The following is a 14165-nucleotide window of genomic DNA, read 5'->3' as shown; positions in this document are numbered from 1 at the left end:
GGAATGACATGGGCCTCGGGGACGGGGCAGCGGTCCCATGATGCTCACAGCCAACCCCGGGGCCTGGGAACACACCGCTTCATGGCAAAGGAGCTCTGCCAGTAGGACTGAGGCGAAGGGCCACTGCAGTGTCTGGGTAGGCCCCCTCTGACCACACAGGTCCTTCAAAGCGGGGGCTCCTTCCTGGTGAGATCAGAGCGATGTGACGTTGTCAGCCTTGAAGACGGAGGAAGGGGGCCTCAAGCCAAGAAACAGAGGCATCTCTGGAAGCTGCAAAGGCTTCAGGGAGAAGCGCAACCTGACCAGCCCTGTGTCGATCTCAGACTGGGGGACCATCGGACTCCTGACTTCAGAAGTCTAACAATTAAACATGTGCTATTTTAAGCCACAGAACGTATTAGAGCAGCAACAGGAAACTAACACGGCCTCCAAAGAGAGCAGAGCACTGGGAAACGGCCCCCTGCACCCCAGTTCCCACCCCTGCACCCCTTACTCCCTCTTTCTCCGGGTTCTTATCACCTCTGATACCCACGTTAAGCGCAGACATGACTGGACTTCTCTGACAGGAAAACTTCCCGCTGGCTCATTTGAGCAGTGGTTTCTAGAGACATGGGTTGAGCTTCAAGGCAGGAGCCAACCACACTCAGGATTTGTGAGGGGTAGGTTGTGGGGGCCTTGTCTCTGCCACGAGGCTGGGCAGGGGAGACGGGACCCCACTGATGACAGGGTGAGCAGGCCTCTCTCCTCCAGGCAGGAGGAGGTCTTGGGACAAGAACACCCTAGGCCTTGCCCCCTGAGTTCTAGTCCAAACCCACTAGCAGGAGGACCCCCAGGGCATCCCTTCACTCTCCTCGCTTTTCTCACTCATAAAATGGGGATAATGATCTTGGCCTGCCTGTCTCCCTGACAGCTCTGAGGATCATGTGAGAAAACGCAGGTAAACTCATCAACAGCTCCTTTTCCATCTGACTGGCCGGGAGAGCAGTGAGGTCAATAAACCAATTGCTTCCTTAGGCGCTGCCACAAGTCAATTCACCGTGCGATCTCAAATATCCGGGCCTCGGCCTTCACATCTGCAGACTGAACGCTCGCGGGGGCGCTGAGGCCGCTTTCAGCTGATGGTTTGGTTTCTGCCTTCTGTCTGGCCTCTGGCACCCCCTACTGGAGCTCGCAGGTACACCTGCTCCTCGACACTCCCCCAGGAGTCTCCATGCCAGCCCCAACCCTGACCCTGACCCTGACCCTGACCCCAACCCCAACCCCCGGCTGAGAATGTCAGCATCTGGCCATGGCTAAACAAGTCTAAGACCGGGCTGGGAAGCAGCTGGGCTCCTGATTCAGTAACTGGCAAAGCGCGCGGGCTCCCCCGCTGCAGGGCCCGTGCCCAGGCCAGAGACATCACCCAGGCCCCTGATAGGGCGGGCGCTGGCTCCCTTGGGCCGGGGGCTCGCCTCTCTCCCCCAGGATACCCCGACTCTGCCCTCCCCTCACCACGCATGGGAAGACGAGAGGTGGAGGGCGTCAAGCGGCTGAACCTCAGGAAGGAAGAGAGAAAGCCTTTCAACTATTAAATCTGTTTAGTAAAGACAATTTTGCTCATACAAAACGACAAGAGTTCACAACAGTCTGAGAGCTGGGCGCCGTCAGAAGCGGGGAGGCGCTGCGGGCAATCGGTGCCTTGCCCTCGCACCCCGAGAAGGCCCCGGGCACCCCCAGCCCTGCCCGAGGGAGATGAGAGCTGAAGCACCACCGCCCCTTGCCCCAGGGACCGCGGTGCAGGGGCCCTCCCCACAGTGCTCAGGTTAACACGGGGCCTCCCCACCCCACACTGGCCTGGACACATCGCTGAGTTGTTTGGGGCGGGGGGCGAGGGAGCAGCTGGTGAGGGAGCAGTTGGTGGGAGAGGGGCAGAGTCGGGACATCTTTGGTGCAAAGCCTCCCCCACCCGCCCGCTGGGCGGCGCCATGGACACTTGCAGAGGCCACGGGGGGTGCCATGCTCGCCCCCAAGGGACTGTGGACCGACAACCCGGAGCCCAGGAGGCACTCAAAAGCCAGGCTCACCCACGTGGGCTGAGGGCGGGCCTGCTGCAAAACGGCTGCAGACATGAGAGAACACCAGCAGGTTAAGAACGGCAGGAAGGGGGCGCAGAGGCCTGACTTGACAGCTCGGCGCCTTGGCGGAGGGTTCCAAGTGGGGCTCCAGTCTTCCTGGCGCTGCGCCAGTGCTCCACGCGCCCTTGACTGCGCGGGGAGCGGCCCACACAGGCGGGGCCGGCGGCCTGGCTCAGGGCCAGACAGGCTCCCAGGCACTTGGGCAGGCCCAGCACGGGCAGGGTGGGCCTGGGCAGGGGAGACGGTTCCGAGTGCGGCAGGGGCCCCGCACACGCACACGCACACACACTCACACTCACTATCCGTCTGGCACACCGGGGACATCCGAGGGCTCAGCAGAGCCTCCGGGCCTCAGGCCCCACGGTCTGCAGCTCCTGGCAGGCCTCAGCCAGTGGGAACCTGGGGCTGTAGCGGGGAGGTCAGGGGGCCAGCGGCGTAACGCAGGACGCCCCTCAAGAGGGTTCCACAGACACCCTAGGACACACCGCAAACCCTTGCAGTCTCCAGACAGGACGGGGCTTGGGGTACACGGGCGGGAGTGAGGGCAAGAACAATAAAAGAAGGTTCGTAAAAATTCTAAGTCAAATTACTGATAAAATTGCCAAATGAGCATAGGGTCGAGGGCACGGTGCTCCCTCTCCCCGGGGCCCCAGCCTCCCGGGCGCCCCCTCTCAGGCAGGTGGCCGGAACCGAAGGCAGAACGCAGCCTCTGAAGAGGTCCTGGCCCCTCGCGGCCGAGGAGGAGGGGAAGCGGGAGGAGGCGGCTCTGGGTCTCTGTTTAAAAAATCCAGCCGGGTCGATAGTTATTGCTTGTCCTCCAGCGGAGCGGCAGGCCCAGCTCAGTGAGCGAGGGCTGCGGCTTCCAGGGCCCGCGCTTTCTTCCGCCTCTTCAGAAGGAGAGGGTTGGACGCATCTTCAATCTTTTTTATCTTGATCTGCTCGTAGTCGACCCGCATCGTGGCCAAGGCACTGGTCATCTCCTCCTGGGGGTGGCGACCGGGAGAGACATCAGAGACCACAGACGGAGCAAGGCGAGGATGGGGTGACGTGCGGGAGCGGAGACAGAGGGCAAGCCGGCCGGAGAGCCCAGGGCCGGCTCAGCAGAGCCCCCCTAGGGCCCAGAGCCCCCCAGCGAGCCTGGGGGAGCAAAAAGGACCGACTAGGAGCCAGGAGACCTGGTCTCACGTCTGCTCCAGCCAGTCATTAGCTGGGCGACTGTGAACAGGGCACGCCCCCCAATCCCGGGCCCCGCCCAGGCCTCAGTTTCCTCCTCTGCAAAGTAAGGAGACTGCAGAGGACCTTTCAGAGGCAGAGTGTAGGCTGGCAGGAAACGGCCACAGCCAACTTTAGACTGACACAGAAGCCTCTGCCCACAGCCAGGTTAGGGAAGCGGCTCAGAGTCGCTGTGGTACCAGATGACACGGGGTGAGAGGATGCAGAACCAGCCGCCTCCCTGAGCACCACTGAGCCCCCCGGCCAGGCGCCCCCTCACCTTGACGTCCTCCCACCTCTCCTTGTCCTCCTTCAGGACCCGGCTGGTGTGCAGTGGGGTTTGAGGGACCTTTGTCGATTGCTGGGGGCAGAGAAAAGGGTCCAGGTAAAGACCTGGAGCGGGGCGGGGCCCCCAGGGACCGGCCCAGTGGACCCAGGCGCCTCCAGCCCGCCGGGCTCACCATGATCCAGGGGTGGTTCATGAACTCGGTGATGGCCATCCGCTGGGTGGGCTCAGTCTTCAGCAGGTTCCGGATGAGCATCTTCACTGCGGGGGGAAAGCAGGGTGCTCACAGGGCCCAGAGACAGCTCAGGGGCTACCCGCCCCTCCTGCTCCTTCCCAGTTTTCAGGGAGAAGCCAGACTTACAGGGGGCATGGACATAGACCACTCAAGATGCTTGGCCCTGAGGAACACACACACACACACACACACGCGCGCGCGCGCACAGGAACACACACACAGGAACACACACACACGCACACACGCACGCACGCGTGCGCTCTTTACCTTCCTCTGATACTTCTGACCATTCTGGGTTGGGGAATTCATACTGGCCCATTCGGATGCGACTCTTCATGCCCGGAGAGATGGCAAGGCCGTGGTTGGAATAGAAGGGGGGGTACCCACACAGCCTGAGCCGACAGGAAGCAGGAAGAGAAGAACAGAGCTGATGTTATTTAGGTCCCACACCAGGACTTCTTGCAAAGTTCACAGAGAAACTGAGACTCACTGATTCAGGTACAAAGTCAGGGACAGGGCCCAGGAATCCAACATACCGAGTATCTAAACCACACATCTTCCTGCCCATTAGCCAATTCGTAGCAATGAGCTGTCAGAGTCCACTCAGCACTGAGAAGGGACACGCAGGACCCCCAGGGCACCCCATCCAGAAGGGGACACTAAGCATGGCCTCTTCCTCTCACCCCAGAGGCAGAGGCTTCGGTCCACGCCTGCCCAGCCCACGCCCCCAAGCCCCGCCCCACACTCACAGGATGTACATGATGACGCCCAAGGACCACATGTCGCAGGACTTGTCGTACTTCTCTGGGCCCAGCACCTCTGGAGCTGCAAACAAAGACGAAGGCAGTGGGCCTGGGCCTCGGAACACCAGGATCCACCCCGGCCCTCTGTGGGTGATGTGCCCACCCGACCCTTAAGCCCATCACGACGGGACTGCAGCTAGGCCTAGAAGGGGGCAGTCGTAACCCAGGCCCAGGGCTGGGTAAAGGAGACCCGAAGACCCTCCTCAGGGGGGAGCCCGAGGGCCAGAATCTCAAGATAAAGCAAGTCTTGAACTGCAAGAGCGTTTTAGACTGCCTTTTAGTTTGACAAACCCATTTTGAGAGTTTCCCCTGTGCAGTCGGCTGGGGGCCCCAGACCAGAGGCACATCCCTGACCCCCCTGGGGGTCTGACGGGAACAAGAGCTCTTCTCAGTGAAAGCGCACATTGGCACAAACTTCCACCCATAACCCCACACACATAACTTCCCATACCACTTCAGGCCCAGCGAGACCTGCTAAGCCTACTTCAGGTCAGGTCACATCAGAACCGGGCTACAAAGGGCCAGCAGACACAATTCTTCTGGGCCCTGGGGCCCTGAGACCAGCAAGAGGAGGCTGTGGGAGAAGCTCCGGGCAAAGACGGGCTCCCAGGGTTTCTCCAGACTTACCCACGTAGTATGGTGTGTAACAAGGAGTGGTCAGAGAGTTGTGACTGGTGGTTTCCTTGGCAAAGCCAAAATCAGTGAGTTTGAGAATGGCATTGGGCCTTTTGGAGGTGTATAAGAGATTCTCGGGCTAGAGAGAGAGAGAGAGACAAGGAGCATCTCTGCTGAACCTGTGATTGGCCATCAGAAACCCGCAGGGGAATGATTCCTCCCTTCCTTCCCGCCCTCATTCAGCAACCGTCTGTCCGGCCCCTATGATCCGCACACCATCGGGACCCTCAGCCCCTGCCTCCCCAGATATCTCAGCAGGCGTGGGAGTAAGACACTGCCGCAGAGACAGAGTGAGCGCCACAGGGACACAGACCAAAGGTGGGCTGTGGGGGGTAACTGAGGAGCACGGCCTCAGAAGGCTTCCCGGCCGGGAGGGGGATTTGCCCAGAGGACAGGGCCTGCGGGGCAGAGAGGCGCTCTGCCCACTCTGCGGCAGGAGCCAGGCTGCAGGGACGCAGGACAAGCCTGGGGACCCTTCCGAGGGCGACCGTGGCCCTGACCCCTACGGCCTCCGGGCCCCCTGGGTTGGGGGCTGGGTGGGCAGTAAAAACAGCTGGTACCTTGACATCCCGATGGGCGATGTTGATTGAGTGCAGATACTGGATGGCCTCGCCGATGCTCTTCATGATCTCTGAAGCCTCTGCGGAGGAGACGGGAGCAGGGAGCCAGAAGCCAAGTCACAAGATGCGTCCTTAGGTTTGAAAAGCTGAGGCAAGAGCCCTCCCGGGAAGCCTAAGGCCCCTGACGCCCCCACCCACCCCAGAAGGCGAGGTGCAGGAGCGGGCAGAGCCCCAGCAGCAGGTGGGCAGCGGGCCTGAGCACCTCCCTGGGAGCAGGCCCCTGGAGCCCCGCTGCCCCGCCGCCCAGCTGGGCCCGCGACAGACCCTTTCTACCTCTTTCCGTGAAGGCTTGGTCTCCTCGGTCCTGGATTCGACTGAACAGTTCTCCGCCATCCAAACTGAAACAAAGCCACAGTTAGACTGAGGCCGTGACATCGCACTAGCGCGCAAGCCACTACCCTCCAAGAAGAACGAGGTGCTTGCATGCTGAGTTTCAGCGCCCCCAGCCTGCAGTCCTGGGAAGGAAAGGGGACCGGGCGGGGAGCAGGGTCGGGCTGCTCACCACTCCATGACGATCAGCAGGCACTTCCGCCCCGCGTACAGGTTCTCGTAGACGTCCACGATGCGCACGATGTGCGGGCACTGCGAGGCGCGCCAGTGCAGCTCCACCTCGCGGCGGGCCTTGGGGCAGTCCTGCAGCATCTGCAAGCCAGACCTCCTGAGGGAGCGCGGGGGCTGCCCAGCCTGCACCTCCCCTGACCCGGCCCATGTGCCCGCCAGCCCCCACCGGCACGCCACCGAACCCTGCCCCCACATCTGCACCCCGCCCGCCCCCCGCCCCCGGGCCCATCAAGTCCCCTGCCCCAGCCCATCGACGCCCCACCCTGCCATCCACCCGCCAACCCCGGTCCGCCCAACCCCCGCCCCGGCCCATCAAGTCCCCTGCCCCGGTCCATCAACGGCCCCTGCCCCGGTCCATCAAGTCCTCTGCCCCAGCCCATCCACCCCCTACCCAGCCCAGCACCAGCCCTCTTGTCACAGCCCTGCACCCCCTCCCAAGCCTGACTTGGGGCCCTGCAGCTCTCTTTTCTGCTCTAAAAGAAACTTCAGGGTGACCCCTTGTGAGGTCTCCACAGCTGACTGGAGACCACCCTTGACCACGTAGGGAAAGACGGTTGGTCCTCTCCCCAGCTAAAGGCATGAAGTCTACTCCAAAAGGCAGGCAGGGCTGAGCACTGGGAGGCGGAGAGTACAGGATGCCTGGGTGGGAAGAAAGACTGACGAAAATCCAGATAACCGCAGAAAGGGGCCTAGAGAGGGGAGCCTCCAGATCTGTCGGGAAAGGAAGCTCTAAGATCCCTGAACCCAGCACACCAAATCCACAGCCATATCCTTTCAACAGCAAACAGCCTCAGGAGCCAGCCAGTGTGATCTAACTCCTGGTTCTTAATAGATCCCCAACCTGGAGCAAGTCACTTAACATGAGCCTTGTTCCCAACCCCTCTTCTTTCAGGGACCAGGTGGCCAAGGTATTAAAGGAGCCTGGCTCCCTTACCTGCGTCCAAGGCCGAGATTTGACTAGTCTAAGCCGGTTTCATTAATCCCAAGCCGTTTACTAAGACCCAACACTGGTCAGGTAGCACTCTGCAGCAAGTCTGCAGAGGCCTCTGGAAAGGGGCAGAGAAAGCGGCATGTCTCCTGCGCATGGCACCTGGTGCCAGGACAGTCACTCTGGTACCAGGGGCTACCCTGAGGTGGGGGTGGCACAGCGGAGCACTAAGACACCTGCTGGGAAGCGCACGAGTCTTGGTGAAGAAGATCAGATGGCCAGAGAGGAGCCTGATTACACAGGAAGGGGAAAGGCAAACAGGTGCTCCCAACAATAAAGCTAACATTCAGTTATGCTGTGGTCTATGACACGCTGGGCTTTGCCTAACTGTACAACTGCTGCCCGTTTTACAGGCTGAGGAAACTGAGGCTCACAGAAGCAACGTGTCCCAGGCTCATTTCCTGGGGGAAGCCAGGGCTGGAATCCAGGCCATGTGGATTCCGAAGCCTAAACCTTTTCCACGATACCATGCAACTTTTAGAGGAGGGGTGGAAGCCAAGACTTGTTAGTCTCAGATCACCAAATGCAAACTGGTTTCAGAGACACAACCCCCAACAGGTGTCCAGATAATTCAGTCTCCTAGGGAGCAGTCACCATGAGGTCACACTGCCACCTGGTGGCAGTCTAGGGACACTGCACAGATCCTGAGTTTGCTCCCTTCAACTTCATTCATTCAAAAAGGTTATTTTCCCTTCCCACACCCTATGAAAAGGAGGAAGAGACTCTGGCCAATCTCATTTGAAAGTATTTCAATTCAACAAGCATTTACAGAGCTCCTACTATGGACCACACGTTGCGCTAGATGTGAAAACCAGAGAGTCCCAGTCTGAAAGAGACAGTTGGACGGCATCATTGGACATGAGTTTGAGCAAATTCCAGGAGATGGTGAAGGACAGGGAAGCCTGATGGGCTGCAGTCCATGAGGTCGCAAAGAGTCAGACACGACTGAGCAACTGAACGACCTGAAAAAACTCAAACTGGGGGAAGGGGTGTGAGCGAAGGCTGCCACACAGAAAATGCTTATAACCCAGTGAGAAGCTGCTGTGAGACTGCTAAATTCAGAGTTCACGAGAAAGAGTTCTCCCCGCAGCCCCAAAAGAAAGACCTCTGTCGCCCTCTACAGGCACACAGTGCTGAAGCCCAAGCTGTCACAGTCACTCAGAGGCAACAGGAGGTCAAGGATCTGCAGTTAGGAGGCACTTGGGCCTGGGTCTGAAATCTGTCCACTTCTGGTTGCACATCCTTGGAGAGACCGTCACCTTTTGAGCCTGCTCCACATCTGCGAGTCGGGGGTTACAATATCTGCCTCCCTCCCTCACAGAGCCACTGCAAGCTTCTAATGAAAGAACCTCTGAGCACACTTTGTTATCAGAAAGGCGCTCACCTCTGCAAGCCATCAGTGTAGCTGCCACAGCACAGGGGCCCTCTCAGTCACCTCTGAATGAGGCTGGAACACCCTGATATAACCGACAAACCCTGATGTTACAAGTCACCAGCAAGACCATAGGCTGGGTTTGTGTCTGCAGCCCCATGACCACCGCCTAGAAACCAGCTCTGCTCAAACTTTCCACAGCTGTGCTAAGTGAGCACGCTGCTACTGCTGCTGCTGCTAAGTCGCTTCAGTCATGTCCGACTCTGTGCGACCCCAGAGACAGCAGCCCACCAGGCTCCTCCGTCCACAGGGACTCTCTAGGCAAGAACACTGGAGTGGGTTGCCATTTTCTTCTCTAAGTGAGCACACACCAAGGCCCAAACCCACGTGCACGCCCCCCAGCCCCTCCTAAACTCAGAGTACACATTGCAGGATCTGCCTGCTCTCTTTACCTCAGACACAGCAACGTGTGGGGCATCAGGCAAAAGAGAACGTGCAGCCAGGAAGCCTGGGTTCACATTCCGCCTTCAGATTTGCACACGGTTCACTCCGTAGCTGGCAGAGGAGGTGGAGTGACATAGCACAACAAACCTGGCTTTGCGAGTCGCACACAATCTGCATCCCAGTTCTGCACTACTCAGCTTGTCAAAACAAGAAAATAGGACAGAGGAGTACTTGAAAGTACTGCAGCCCCTTAGAATTTGAAAATTCTAAGAGAAGCAGAGTAAGAATCCCCACGAACACCAGTAACTGACAGGCAGGGTTGTGTCTGACATCCTTGAATGGATATAAAAATTGGCCCACAGTGAAAGCAAGACCTTCGACCCGGTGAGGCTTCCAGGCTGGCTGATGTCATGGGGCAGAGCCGTGAAGAGCCAAAGAGGCTGTGTGGACAGCTGTGGGGCACCGACGTGCCCAGAGGCTGGCAGGAACGTGCTAATCTGGAGGACTGGGCTGAGCAGAGACCAACAGGGGGGGTGCTGAGCTCTGGCCCGAGGAGCGGCAGGGAGAGGAAGCAGGATTCTGGTGCGCCGCCAGGGGCCACCAGCAGAGGAACGCAATAGGCTTGACCAGGAGCCAAGAGAGTCACATGGAAAGGCTTCCACCTCTTCAGCCTGGACAAGGACAGGAGAGGCCAAAAGGCCCAAGACCGCAGTCCTGAGGGCCCACAGCTGAGGGAAGAAAGGGTCTTCCCACCAAAAAGCCAGAGGCCCGGAGACAAGGAATGCCTGAGGGGATTATAAAATATTTTAAGCCCGTGCTAAGCCTGCAATGGATACTGTGACTTGCCAGGGCCCCCCAGGGTTTGCCTCTGAAATTCCCTTCCCCAGTGGAGAAGGTTAACTGTCACACGTGCTAAACTGCAATGCAACAGGTAAGGCCACCTGCCTACAGGTGTGCCAGGAGGCAGGACCAGACTAGTGCCCGCTGCCTGGGGAGGAACCTCTAGGGTAAAACTCCAATTCAAAGAGATACGTGCATCCCAACAGCAGCACTATTTACAACAGCCAAGACAGGGAAGATGTGGTGCATAAATACACTGGTAATGCCATCTGTAGCAACACGGATGGACAGAGAGATTATCACACTAAGCGAAGCAGAGAGAAATATCACATGGTATCATTTATATATAGAATCTTAAAAAAAATGATACAAATGAACTTATTTACAAAAGAGAAAAAGACTCACAGACAGAAAACAAATTTATGGTTACCAATGGGGAAAGGGGAAGGGGACGGATGACTTAGGAATTTGGGATTAACAGATATACACTGCTATATAGAAAGCAGACGGTCAACAAGGACCTACTGCATAGCACGGGGAGCTCTACTCAGTATTCTGTGATAAACTATGTGAGAAAAGAATCTGGAAAGCAGTGAATATACATACACACAGCTGAATCCCCGCGCTGGACACCTGAAACTCACACAACAATGTAAATCAACTATACTCCAATTCCAAAAAATTTTAAATCCAAAACAAAGCACTGTTCCATGCCTCCGTCTTCGCTGGAATCTGGAGGCAAAAAGGACCGTCTGCCTCATATCCCTCACCAAATGAAACTTCCATCATGGGACCACATGATGACCCGGGGTGGTGGTGGGGGGGTGGGGTGGGGGTCAGCATTCTACACCTAGGTGAGCCAGAGAAGTGGAAACAAACAGAGGCCGGGGTCTGGGCGCTGCTCCCCAGCGAGGCCAATCTGCGGAAGACAGGAAGAACAAGCCCCAGGTCCCCGGGGACCATCCCTCACAGGCTCCAGCACTTGCCAAGCATGCAAAGTTGGGGAATCCCTTTGTGCCTCAGTTTCCTGATCTACTAGTTCAGTCGTTCAGTCGTGTCTGACTCTTTGCGACCCCATGAACCGCAGCACGCCAGGCCTCCCTGTCCATCATCAACTCCCGGAGTTCACCCAAACTCACGTCCACTGAGTTGATGATGCCATCCAGCCGTCTCATCGTTTGTCGTCCCCTTCTCCTCCTGCCCCCCATCTTTCCCAGCATCAGGGTCTTTTCCAATAAGTCAGCTCTTCACGTCAGGTGGCCAAAGTATTGGAGTTTCAGCTTTAACATTAGTCCTTCCAAGGAACACCCAGGACTGATTCCCTTTAGGAGGGACTGGTTGGATTTCCTTGCAGTCCAAGGGACTCTCAAGAGTCTTCTCCAACACCACAATTCAAAAACATCAATTCTTCAGTGCTCAGCTTTCTTTATAGTCCAACTCTCACATCCATACACGACCACTGGAAAAACCACAGCCTTGACCAGACGGACCTTTGTGGCCAAGTGATGTCTCTGCGATCTAATTCACTGCCTCGGCTCACCTCCTGAACAGGATGGCGACAGCGCCCACCTGCCCAAGTGAACCAGCGCGCGCACATCGGTGCTGCTGTTACTGCTCTGCTCCAAACCCCCGCACGAGCCCCACTGGGTCGGGCAGCGGGCACCTCGCTCACACGCGTCTCATTCACGGAGCTGTTGGTGGCTCCAGGTGCTGGGACAGGGGCACCCAGGACACCGGGGAGAAGTGGGCTTTGGCATGTTGGCCCCGGGTCTCCCTCCCCCTTCACACCACCCAGACAGCTGAGGGTAGGGTGCACGTGTCCAGAGACAAGGAAGCTGTCCATCCTCCCCACGACTGACTGAGTGCCCAGAGTGAGGGATGCGAAAGCCTGGCTCAGGCACAGAATGCAGTGCCCACATGTGGGGCACCCTGGTGAGTAGGACCTCTGCCCTCCCAACAGAAGGGCGGCACCTCTGCCATGGGCAGGCTCACCCACATGGAAGGAGGTGACCTGGGCGCTGAGCAGGCCAGAAGAAAGCAGGAGGACTTGGGGAGGAGGGCTGCTGCTGTGGGCCCAGTCCCAGCAAGCAGCAGCCTCGGAGGGCCCAGAGGAGCCGGGCAAGGGGCACTAGCAGGAGCCCGCACACCCAGCCCACGAGGACGCATGCTGCCCTCTGAGAGGGAGAACACAGGAGCAGAGCCACTGAGCTCCAGCTCGAGGCCCCTGAGCTGGCTGCTCCCACCAGCGCTGGGGTCTGAACCCCACTCCCACTGCGCCAGAGCCCCTTTCCCACCACCCCGAGGAAGGGCAAAGGGCAGAATATCTGCCCGAGGGTATCCATGATTCCAACGGCCACCAGCAGCGGCTGAAAACGTGCACAATCCTGAAAGTGCAGGGCAGCTCTTTGACCCTGAAATCCCAGAATTCTACCCTTTGGCACTAATCATAGGAGCTTTAGCACTATATATATTCTAAGCCTGGCTTACTTTAACTAGAAATGAGTAACAAACTGAAAGCCCAGCAACAGGCAACAGAGTTGCTTCTTCAGGAGTTTATCTATACGATCTTCAATCATTAAAATAATGTTTCAGAAGAAAACTTAAGGGGAAATGGATTTCTAAGGGTTTCAGTCACCTCGACACTATCAACAGTAGCACTTTTCCTTTCGAAGCACAAATCTTCATCTGAAGTTTCCTTAAGTCTGTCTGATTGTAAGTGAAAAAGCTGTATAGAGTGAAGTTAAGTCAGAAAGAGAAAAACAACACTGTATATTAACGCATATATGAAATCTAGAGAGACGGTACCGATGATCCTAACTGAAGGACAGGAATGGAGTCACAGACAGCAGCGGGCCTGGGCTGCAGCGGGAAGAGAGGAGACTTGTGGGCACTCAAGCAGGCTCACGGCCACGGGTGAGGCAGTGCTGGCGGGGCGCTGCCAGGCAGCACAGGGCCTCAGCCTGGGGCTCCCTGGTGAGCTGGGGGTGTGGAGCTCAGAGGGAGGGGGCCATCTGTGTGCTCACAGCTGATTCACCGTGCTATACACAGAAATCAACACCACACTGTGGAGCAATGCTCCTCCAACTAAAAGCCTTAAAATGATCTTCTAAAAAAGGCTTTTAGGTGTAGTCCTATCTGTATATTTAAGTAAGCACAGTCCTATATGTATATTTGCATATGGACACATGTATTTGTGTATGTATACATGCGTATATTTATATTTGTATGTATACGTACACAGATGTCTAAATCTGCCTGTATATGTGTGTATATATACACATATATATGGAACAGCAGTCACACTCGGTAAAACGTTAACAACGATATATCTGAAAGATACGATGATAGGCGCCTTGATTTTCTTTACTGCATCTTTATTCTCTAAGTGACTCATAATTAGCATGTATACTTTTTGAAGAGCCAGAGAAGCTCAGCTCTCTGCATCTGACTCGGGGGCTATCCCTCAAAGCCCCGGGCCCGGTGGCCAGGGAACAGCAGCTGTGGGCGCCCAGGCGGCTCTGCCAGGGGCTGCACTCTGGAGTCCTGAGCGGGGCAGTGGCCCGTGCCCAGCGGGCGCCTGCTGCCACACAGGCCCCCACGGAGAAGGGACGAACAGACCTGTAGTGCAAGCCACACAACCACGCTCTGCCTGCTCCAGCTCACCCGGCCCCGATCCTCGCCTCCCCAGCGCCCCGGCTGGCAGCGGGGCATCCGTGTCTGGCAGAAAGATCACGGGACCTCTTCTCTCATTCAGCCTGAAACCTGGGAAACGGGGCCCCTGCAGCCCTGGACAGCCAACAAGGAGATGTGCAGAGTCAGGAGGTCGCACACTGCCCCGGTACCATGAGCGACCTCCCTGAAGAGCAGGGTCCCCCCCAAGCCCCCCTCCCTGGGTCTGCAGCCATCAAGGGGGGGGGAGACACGCGGCCCTCGCAGCCCCTGACCTCATCTGCCCCGACGGTCATCGCCGGGCACGCGTCACGTGCTGGCGTGGCGTCACGTGCTGGCGTGGCAT

General features: G+C 57.6%; 1 protein-coding gene across 1 annotated transcript in view; it reads right to left on the bottom strand.

Moving 5' to 3' along the window:
* Positions 1 to 1558: 1558 nt before the first annotated feature.
* Positions 1559 to 14165, bottom strand: part of MAPKAPK2 (MAPK activated protein kinase 2) — a 45719-nt gene continuing 33112 nt past the window's right edge. Inside the window, exons 2-10 of the mRNA XM_069544523.1 lie at positions 6448 to 6587; positions 6219 to 6283; positions 5886 to 5965; positions 5278 to 5404; positions 4597 to 4672; positions 4115 to 4239; positions 3788 to 3873; positions 3607 to 3687; positions 1559 to 3097 (exon numbers count right to left, since the gene is read on the bottom strand). Coding sequence (XP_069400624.1) covers positions 2954 to 3097; positions 3607 to 3687; positions 3788 to 3873; positions 4115 to 4239; positions 4597 to 4672; positions 5278 to 5404; positions 5886 to 5965; positions 6219 to 6283; positions 6448 to 6587 — 924 coding nt within the window. The 3' untranslated portion in view covers positions 1559 to 2953. The remainder of the gene's footprint in view (positions 3098 to 3606; positions 3688 to 3787; positions 3874 to 4114; positions 4240 to 4596; positions 4673 to 5277; positions 5405 to 5885; positions 5966 to 6218; positions 6284 to 6447; positions 6588 to 14165) is intronic.

Source organism: Ovis canadensis, chromosome 12 (genome assembly GCF_042477335.2).
Source record: "Ovis canadensis isolate MfBH-ARS-UI-01 breed Bighorn chromosome 12, ARS-UI_OviCan_v2, whole genome shotgun sequence".
Lineage (NCBI taxonomy): Eukaryota > Metazoa > Chordata > Mammalia > Artiodactyla > Bovidae > Ovis > Ovis canadensis.
This window is presented reverse-complemented; position numbering and strand designations above follow the sequence as displayed.